Source organism: Crocodylus porosus, unplaced genomic scaffold (genome assembly GCF_001723895.1).
Source record: "Crocodylus porosus isolate Cpor-Errol unplaced genomic scaffold, CroPor_comp1, whole genome shotgun sequence".
NCBI classification, from domain to species: domain Eukaryota; kingdom Metazoa; phylum Chordata; order Crocodylia; family Crocodylidae; genus Crocodylus; species Crocodylus porosus.
The window spans coordinates 203,280,550-203,291,047 of NW_017728886.1; the positions used below are offsets into that span (position 1 = coordinate 203,280,550).

At 43.9% G+C, this 10,498-nt stretch overlaps 1 protein-coding gene across 2 annotated transcripts in view; it reads left to right on the forward strand.

Moving 5' to 3' along the window:
• The first annotated feature begins 7,752 nt into the window (after positions 1 to 7,752).
• The window catches only part of LYN (LYN proto-oncogene, Src family tyrosine kinase), an 86,527-nt gene continuing 83,781 nt past the window's right edge, over positions 7,753 to 10,498 (forward strand). Inside the window, exon 1 of one of the 2 annotated variants that reach the window (XM_019548226.1) lies at positions 7,753 to 7,910. In XM_019548226.1, coding sequence (XP_019403771.1) covers positions 7,769 to 7,910 — 142 coding nt within the window. In that variant the 5' untranslated portion in view covers positions 7,753 to 7,768. The remainder of the gene's footprint in view (positions 7,911 to 10,498) is intronic. The other variant, XM_019548219.1, reaches the window with a different exon arrangement.

The following is a 10,498-nucleotide window of genomic DNA, read 5'->3' on the forward strand; positions in this document are numbered from 1 at the left end:
ATGCTATACCCACTTTTAATAGAAACTATTTAGATAGTCAAAGGAAGCATGACAATATAGGCAATTTTAAAAATGCTTTCAAGTCCAACTCCAGAGTTGGAGATCACCACCTGACTACATTTATGGAACTGAGAACTAGGGAACACATTGGTCAGGTTCTTTGGCCTGCTTCTAACGACCCAAAAAAGGAATTCTTGCCTAACCCTACTATCAAGTTGGGAAGCCCCAAGGGGCTATATTGATATAACTGGCTCTGACACAACCATCCCTTCACCTTCCCTACACAATGACCTTCATGGAAAATGGGAGAGGCAGGGAGAAAGAGTGCCCAGGGCTGCACTTTTGCTATACATGGTTCAAGTATGGTCTTCAAGGGACATCACCAGTTGGTAACATGTTGGATCAGTTCCAAAATTGTCCTAACTTGAGCCCAGGCTGGAGAATGGGTGTACCCACATTCACCAGAGAAGCTGATGCAAAAAAAAAAAAAAATCTGTCTGCTTACTTTGGCCAATTTAATTTAGCTGAAATGGTTGGAAATATTTCTTCAGACAAAGCTATCCATGTGGTTTTATTTAAATGTACATAATGCATCCTTCATATTTGGGTACAAATTTTCAGGGAGGGTTCAGTCATGTTATCCTCAAAAAAGCATATGTAGCATTGAAACCTCACTGCTACATGTGCAGAAATCCCAATGGATGCACACAGAAAAGATGCACATGTTCACCATTACATAGGTCACACATGTTGGGAGTTGCACAAGTTATTTACATGGATACTTTGTAAACATCTTTGCTACATTTTTGAATATTTAGGCCCTTAAATTCAACCCTTTCTGATGAGAAAAGGAATTTAACCAAAGGAAGGGAAGTCGAGTTTGCGCTAATAATGTGCTGGTAACCTGAAATGTTTGACATATTCGTAGAAAACTGACTTTTAATCAAAATTAGCAGAGCAGTATAGTCCACATAAACTATATGGGTGTAACCTATGTTTAATTAACTCAGTGCATGTCTCATAACTCCATGCAAGAGGCAAGAATTCTTGTGGGTGATATCTTTTACTGGAGTAAGTGACTACATAGCAGGGATAGATATAGTCATTAGGCAATCTTTCGAGTATCACACTACCTTTCCTCAGGCCTCTGGGACAAAAGCACACATAACACAGCTAAGTAGCAGAGGGAACAAAATCTTACATAATACTCCCTATGTAAATAAAATAAGATATTATATACCCTATACCCTACTATATATTATATCCTGTTCTTGTTTATGTGTGAAGATTTATACAAACTTTTGTTCCCTCTGCTACTTAGTTCTGTTGTGCCTGCTTCTGAGGCCTCTGAGATGCCCAAAAGCTTGCCTATACCCATCCCAACCATGCGGTTGCTCCAATAAAAGATATCATCCACAAGAATTCTTGCTTCATACATTTCATGAACCATCACAGAAACAACATTACCACAATGCTACCAAAACAGGAAAGACTGGAATTCATACCTCTATTCCTTTCTTCTATTTCAGAAGTTTCCAAACTTTTTCTTATTGCATACTCCCTTTCAGATCTACCAGCTGCCCACTTACCCCTACCAGCATGCATTTTATATTTTAACCCATTAAATACCAATTATTATTATGATGATGATGAAAATTAAATTATCCAATGCACAATTTCTCCCCTGTACCTCCCAGAGATGTCTTGTGTATACCCAGGGGCATTTTGGGAGCCCCTGATCTATTTGATATTGAATTGCTTTCAGAGTTTGTAATATATTTGCATGCTGTGGTGTCCAAATCAGTTAAACGTAACATAATATTTGGATAGCTAACTGAGTTTCCTTAAGAGCCCATGCATGCTATGTACAATATAATATTTGCCACAAAAAGGGCTACAAATCTTTGAACAAGGACTCAAAAATATATTTTTTATTTGCCAATTAATTTGCATTATGTCAGTATTGCAGAGAATATCAGTGATTCTCAACCACGGTGTCATGGCACCCCGGGGTGACTTGCAATCCTTCCAAGGGTGTCACACAGTGCCTAACAATGCTAGTGCTGTTAGGTTTACAAATATGATTCACAAGATAAACCCAGAGACTTCAAATAGAAATTAATAGTTGCAGCCTTTTGGGGTTCTTTACAACAGAAAAAAATTCTCTATTATTTTGCTGTAGGCCAAAACAGAATGAAAACTAAGAGCCAGCACTCTCCAAAGGGTGCCTTAAGTCTATCCAGGGGTGCCTTGAGTCTACAAAGGTTGAGAATCACTGGGCTTTGTGACTGAAATGTGAACAGCTTTCTTCAGTTCTTCTGACAGGATTATACTCATGACAACCAAGGAACTATGTTCTCAGTTCCTGACTGATTGCCACCACCCACCCTACCCTCCAGCACCAGCTGGGGAGACCCCAGAACGAGCTCCCTCTGCTCCATTTTCCCCACTCCCATTTTCCTAAATGGCCCTCCTCTCCAGCAAAACTTCCTCAGTTGATATGTATGCCTCCTGAGAGGCAAACATTATAACATATAAAATGTGTATAAGCAGTTTCCTCTTTCCAGGCTTCTAGCCCACCAGCACCACATTGGTGAACATGGGTCTAGCTCATTTTAGGCGCAGACAGAAGTAACAATTTTCACCTGATCTGGCCCCTGAAACTGCTCTGCAGCCATGGCCAAACAGAAGTGCACAACTGCAGAGTGCTTCAAAAGGGCCCAGTCCCATGAAAATCTGAACCTTTATTACATGAGGGGTCAGATGAAGGTGCTCCAAAATGGAGCAACTTCATTAACTTGTTTCTGCATTGCCCCGCAGTCCTGGCACAGTTTTCAGAATGGGATGGGGGAAAGGGAGTAGGAGGAGTTTGGTCTGGGTTTTTTTCAGCCAGCGCTGGAGGGGTGAAAGAGTACTCCAGTCCACCCACCCCACCCTCCAGCCCCAGCTGGGGAACCTCTAGAACAAGCTCCCTCCACTGCTTTTCCCCGCTCTCATTCTGAAAACTGCTGGGGCTGGAGGGCGGAGGTTTGTTTTTTCCATACTCTTAACTTTTTAAAAACCAGCTAATTCCTCCTCTCCCTCCCTCTTACCCCCTTAAATGAAATATGACAATGCTTGTAGAATATTTATATATGTATATATAGCTATTTATGTGTTATCCTTGTAAGCTCTCATGTTTGAAAACAGTATTTTTTATTCTGTCAATCAATAGCACATTTCTGAGACTAGTATTTGTAGACTTTTTTAGATAGGTGGCCTCCTTCAAGACATCAGCATCAATATATTTTAAAATCATTCATTCTTTTTATATAAAACACCAAAATACCATTGTGCTTGCTGTTCTTTTTTTTTTTTCCTTAAATCTTATGGGGTTTTTATAACCCAATGTTTTGTTTTGTTTTGTTTTGTTTTGAATAAATCCAGGAGTCATTAAGTGTGACATGGGTTTTTATTCCCAAGGTGGAGCACCTTGCATTTCTCTGTGTTGAATGCCATCAGCTTTTCATCTGCCCACCTTGGAAGCCTATGAAGGTTGACGTGGATCACCAGCCTATCTTCCAGTGTGGACACTCTTCCCCAAAGTTTGGTGTCACCAGTGAACTTGGCCAGTCTGCTTTTGACATCAGTGTCCAGACCATTTATGAAGACATGAAAGAGTACAGGTCTGAGAACAGAGCCTTGGGGGATGCCGCTGGTCACTGAGTGTCATGTTGATTCAGTTCCATCAACTAGCACACTCTGGGTCCAACCTCAAAGCTGGTTCCCCAGCCATCAGACTGTGGAGTAGCTGAGGCTGCAGTTGCCCAATTTTTCCATATGGACATCATGGGAAACCAGGTCAATGGCTTTTTAAAATCCAAATATATGACATCAACCTCTTTTTTGTCCAGGTGATACATCACCTGGTCATAGAAGGAAATGAGACTGGTCAAGCAAAACCTACCCACAACAAACCTGTTCTGGCTATCCCTCAGAATGTAGTCTTCTGTTGGCCTGCTTGTCTGTGAGAATACGGACATCCCACTGAGCCAGGACTTCAGCAGCAGAGACCCTGAATTTGCCAGTGGGCAAGAGTGCTGCGAGCAGAGGAAGAGAGGCAGCAGAACTCCCTGGGTTCTAGAGCCACCAAGCCTCACAGGCTATGATTTAACCCACCGGTTGGCACGTCACCAAGGCAATATGCCTTTTTTTTAAGGCAATAATGCCTTTTATCAGATTTGTGGGCCATTTTATGAAAGGTTGAAATATGTTAAGTTTAATTTTATTTCCCACCCAGCCTTTAATTTCATAGCATGTTTTAAGTATTGTCTTTACATTTCTTTATGCTCTGCATTGCTTTTGATCTTGTGAAGAATCTTTAGTCTTAGCCAATCTTTGATCAAATTGTACAGTGTTTTTTCTTCCTTTTTTAATTCAATAACTAGCTCTTCAGTTATGGCCTTGTCTAAACTGTTTTGAGGTTCTGTAATAGGGTTTAATTTAGCATTCAATGCTTTTCTTGCTTTTCTCCTCCACATGTCATATAGTTGCCCGCACAGGGACATGATCTAAACAATGAAGATATTAATATTTACAGTTTACACTTTATCTCCATTGGACTTTGGATGGCCCTAAAAGCATAAGAACAATTTTAGAGTATGAATAGTTTATGATGATACACAACCTTTATTTTCAGCATGTTATTGATTATTTAAGGTTCCTCTTTCATGTTTTCTCCCTATACGTTTTTTTTTAATTTAGATCTTCTGACTAGCTTCAGGTCTGTGCCTCTGAGATGTGGAGTTAAATCTAAGAAGAATAACTACTGAGGTCTTTGGTGTTTCAGTTATACAAACATTTACTTGTTTATATAAACAGATTCTTGTGTACTAGAGTTCTCAAAACAGTTACCTCTCTATCCTCTTTATCAGACAGGAACGATGTCACTTGAAATGGGATTTTTTTCCTGATAAGGATAACAATCTTGGTTTGTTCTTTTTACAAAATACAAAATATGTATCTGAATCCAAACTCTTTTCATTTTAGTCAGATCTTCCTGAATGGATAAGTAAAAAAAAGTTTCTGGTATACCTCCAGTATATTCTACCTGGCTGCAACTTTTTAAGATTATTCAGCAGGTTTTTTTTCCTTTACCAGTTTATTCAATAAATTACATTTCAAGAAAATAGTTTTTAAGTTCTCCTAGCCTCTATTAGTGGCAAAGATGAAGAGAGCTTTTAAAATCCAGGTCTGTTTTATTTACATGAATTTTATGATGCAAAAACTTTTTGCAAATAGAGTGAGGAAAAAATAAGGGAAAGAAGGATGTGTACGGATTTCCCTTGCCAAAATAGACTGTGGTAACTGGAGGTGTAGTTTGACTAGGGAGCCCAGCCTATAGAGGAAAATTGGAATAGTTATGAGGCCCTATCCTACATGACAGAATTTCAATTTCTGACAATTTTTTGGTAGCTGAGTTTCTACCAAAATATGAAAATTTTCATTAATAATATAAATAAAATTGTATTTGTTTTGATTTTTGTCAAAATTTCCACTGGAGAAGCAGTCTAATATTTACCTCTAGTATTTGTAAAAAACACAAAACAAATAAAGACAAGAGAGGGAAAAAAGGAAGTCTTTCAATTTCTGTTGACAGAATTTGAAGAAAATCCTTTTGAGCAACACTTGCAGAGATTATTTTATTACAGACTCTGACTGTGCTAACTGCATTATTTTAAACACACTGTATGTTTTGAAAAAAAGCAATTATTCAATGCTACCGTTACACCAAAGTAAAATAAGTTGTATAATTTTAAATGTTTTAATGAAACAACTATCTTTATCGCTATCCACATATTCTTTTCTTTTAAGATCTTGTATCATACTAGAATAAAATAATCAATAAAGACTAACGATTGAGTTTTCAATAGTTCAGCTCTGCTTCTCCTGTCTAGCTTGGAAATCTGCAGGGCACATGCCAGTAATTGTATGGATCCAACTTGATTTTCTAAGACTTCCAGGAATGTCATTGCTTCCTTTGGATCACTGAAGACTTTCATTCCTGTAATGCTAGACAATAAACTCCCTGTAGCAAAAGAGATATCAGGAATGAATATTGGTACCAGTCCTGAGTTTCTTCATTGTAGAAATTATGGCATGTGGAGAGAGAGGCAGGAGGAATTGGTGCAATTTATATTACGTGGTCACTCGGGACTGATCTACCAATGCTGTAAATCATGCTCTTTTGCTCAGGTATTTTAGGCTAGGTACAGACATTTAAAAAGCCCAAGGTGGAATTAATTTAAGTTATGCAGTTTTCTGTAAACAACAAATTAAATTGGTAGCGAACAGAACACACATTCGCCCTTTGTTGTGAGAGCCTTAAAAAAAAATTCACCTTTGTGCCATCTTTGTATCAGCCCCTAGCACTGCCTGGCTAGTCCCAAGATTTGGGTCTGCTGTATTCCCCAGTTTTAGGGCCATGCCCCTAGAATTCTCACTTGCAAAGTCTCTTTACTACTTTTAACCTCTTGTCTGCTCAGAAAGTAGACGTGTCTTTAGTTTCTTGAATTGTGGCTTCTCAGTGAACCACCAAATTAAGGGGGGATTTTGGCTTTACTTGGTGCACAACAATCTATGCTCGCAATGCACAGCAAATAGGCCTGCATTCAGTAGGGGGTTGGACTTGAGGACCCTTAAGGTCCCTGCCAGCCCTGTTATGTTTTATGCTCAATGAAGAGCTGTCTCCCACTAATTCTTTCCCTTTACTTGCCCCTACCCTCTTCTTGTCAGACCAACTTTTTAGGACAGTATTTTTCAACCTTTTTAGACTCAAAGCACCTCCCATTGGCCTCCATGTCACCTCAGAAAATACCAGCTCTTAGTTTTCACTTGGTTTTTTGGACTATGCAAAAATAGCAATGGCAATTTTTCTGCTGTGGAGAACTCAGAAAGACCCCAGCCGGTTTGGAGGTGTTGGATGGATTCCTCCTTGAAACCTCTGGATCTGTCTTGCCAGTGGTAGCTAGCCTGGTTAGCCTTGAAGTTGGTCAGAAGGCAAGTTAGATAGCCTTTCAGACTTTTACTGGCATAAGCGATTGGAAACCGGGCTGTAGCTGTAACAGAACAGAAGTTGGGCAGGCAACCAGTGGGCAAGAGGGTTGACTGGCATAAGCAACTGGTTTCCAATAGACCATAAGCGACCAATAGCTTGAAAACCAGTCTATACCCATAACAGAGCAGAAGTTCGGCACCTGTAGGCTGGTTAAAAAAACAGCCCAACCTGGGGCAAGATTTGCCCAGCCCCCCAGGGCGCATGTGCGTCCTGTTCGCCACAGGTCTAAACCAGGCTGCTTACAAAACCCTGCCTCACTGAGATCAGTTCCCCCTCGGGTTGTTTGAATGCCTGTACCCAGCCTCCCAGAGGAGCTGGAACGAAATACGATGCGCAGGGAGAGCCCAAGCCTGCGTGCGCCCACCTTCACTTCAGCAGGTGCCCGAGAGCGGTCCCTAAACGTTGCAGCTTCCGAAAGGCTCTCGGGGCAGCCGGAGGTGGGCTGAAAAAAGGGGGCGCTCAGGCTCTGGCAGGCGGGAAGTGCCGCAGCGCTGGGGCCAGCGACGCCCTGCCCCGCCGTGCTGGGCGCGGAGCCGCGGGGAGAGCCGGGATCCCCCCCGGGGCGCCCGCGGCGGAGGGGGCTGGGTTGGGCCGGGCCGGCCCCGCCTGGGCCGTGGCGCCGCGCCAGGCCAGGGCCGCGGAGTGAGATTCCTCCCCCCGCGCCCGGCGTTTATGCAAATCTCCCGGCAGCAGGAAGCGGCCGCCAGCTCCGCAGCTGCCCCAAGCGCCCGTGGCTGCGCAGGGAGCGGGCGCGGACAGACGCCTTCGCCGCGCCGGCGGCTCCCGCACTCGCGCCGCCGTGGAGCCCGGGACAGTGAGTGTCGGGGGCGGGCGAGGCAGGCTCCGCGGAGCCTTGCCTGTTGCGTTAGTAACCGGGTGTCCCCAGTGGGACTTGTTTCGGAGAAGCGGGCCGGGGGGTGCACGTGTGTGTGTGTGTGTGTGCGTGTGTGCGCGCGCGCGCGGTGGGATCTGCCTTGGAGGCGCGTCAGCGAGCAAAACAGCTCGGGCGGGAGCCGCGCCGGGACTTGCGCTCGTCGCCCACCTCCCCGGGGCTCGGGCCAGCGACGGGCTGCGGCTGCTTTGTTAGGGCCCCGCACCTGAGCTGCGCCCTCCGCGGCAGCCCTCGGCTGGGCGAGGGAAAGGAGAAGTCGCGCGGGAGCCATCTGGTGCAGGCAGAGCCGGCTCGAAAGAGGAAGTGTGAGGCTGGCTGGGCAGCTTGCGCCTCTGCCCCGTCAGGGACCTGGGCTTTGAACATCAGATAAAAGAAAAAAAACCCCAAGAAACTTCTGGTCTGTTAGTTAGGGTGGTGGTTCTCAACCTTCTTTGTACCAGGACCCATTTGGAAACTTGGATGGCCAGTCCGGAGCCAGTGTGAGGCTGAAGTAGAAAACAGCCCCCAGGCCCTGCTGCTACCCCTCAGTCCTGACCTCCTGCCCCCAGGCCCTGGCCTCCCAGCCTGTGGGGCAGGGGGCCAAGGAGCAGCCCAGCGGTCTGCCAGCCTGCGAGGGTACCCCCGGTTCCCATGGTTTTCTCCTTTAAAGGAGAAGCCCTTTGTAAAGTTTGTTCAGACCCTTTCATATATTCTTCCTACCCACTTTGGGTGTTGCGACACAGAGGTTGAGAAACCCAGTTAGAGGGCACTAGAGCTGATTTCCCAGTGGCTAGCTTTTTTCCAAGGAAAGGGTGTTGCCACTGTCTATGCTTTTCTACCCTGCAGAGTCCAATTTTTAAGCAAATGAAATTGTTTTTAGGTGAGAGGCTTTCTAAGACCAGCGTTGTGTTTCATATATGGCTCCTTCTGGCATCCTTGTGTTCAGCAACGTCTCCGCTACTACTAATTGAAAATGAGTTGTATGGGGAGTGCCAGGAAGCGTGTAGGATTACTGAGTCAGTTTCCTCATGATCAGGGTTAGAAGCTAAGAAGTAGGGGTGGAAGGCACCTTACCAGATCAGTTCTGAAGGCAGGATTGTTCCCAAGGAAACCATCCCAGCCAAATGTCTTCTAACCTGCTTTTGAAAGCTTCCAAGCATTCCCGAGCTTCTCTAGGAACAAGCATGCAGTCACTCAGCAGGTGGCTGGTAATGGATTCGTGGCAGTCGCCACTAGACTTCTGGCTCAGATTGGATGGGCCATCTCGGGCCTCGGCCCCAAATAACCTGAAAAAGGTCGTCTTTGGGAGTCATCGTTCATAGCCTGCTCCAGTGCCTGACCACCCTCCTAATCAGAAACTTGCTCCAGCCTAAATTGCCCCTGCTTCATCTTGAGGCCATTGTTGCTGATCCTGCCCCCTTCAGCTGCAGAGAATGCCCATCCACTCATAATAATCATCAGGCATTTGAAGACTGTTATCAAATTCCTCCTCAGTCTTCTCTTCTCCATACGAAATTAACTGTAGCTCTTTCATCCTTTCCTCGTAAATCTTGCCTCCTAGATCCAGAATAATTTTGGTGCCCCACACTGAGCTCTTTACAAACTGCTCACATCTTTCTTAAAGTATGGGGCCCAGAACTGGACACAGTACACTAGGTGAGGCATCACTAGTGCTGAAGAGAGAGGAAGAATCGGTTCTCTTGATTTGCAAGTGACACCCCTGTTCATGGGCAGATCTAGGACTTGAAAAGTGAGGGTGACGGTGGAATGATAAGCATAGCATATAACACTTTTGTAGGTAAAAGCATACTAGCAAAGCTTCTAGTTTCTAAAGAGCCTACAGCTTTCTTATAAAAGCAGAACCAAATATCTTAAACTGAATAACTATTAGCATTATGTTAATTTGTTACAGCATATGTTATGTATTGAAAAACACAAATAGGCAAGAATAATTAAAATATCTCATTCCTGTGGTCATTACAATTAAATGGACATCTCTTTCAATCACAAAACAAAATCAAGCCTTCTTAAGCATCTTGACAGTGCATCCAATCACTGAAAGGGAGTTCCATACATGAGTTAATGTTTCTAGCTAGGGTTAAAAATGGTCTTTCCAGCTATGAAATAGGAACTACATTACTCGGAGCCAATAGCAGGCAGCAGAATTACAGAAGAAAGAATTGCTTGATTAGTGGAACACTGAGACCATTTAAAAAAAAGAGAGAGGGTCATTAACACTTGTGAAGTGAAGAGTATCAGACAGACTATGAAGTCCTGCCAGGTCAAGGAATTTGTTTTAAGTTTTGGGTGGAGCAGGAATCAAAAGGGAGTGCAACTGTACTGCCCCCCATGCACCCCTGCTCCTTACAGCATAAGGTGCTGTTGGTTTGTTGCAAAAAAAAAAAATCACTTTGTTAATTCATATTCAGTTTATGGTCCACTGTAATTTCATAGATTTCATAGACATCAGGGCTGGAAGGGACCTCGGGAGATCATCGAGTCCAGCCCCCTGCCCAAAGGGCAGGAAGTCA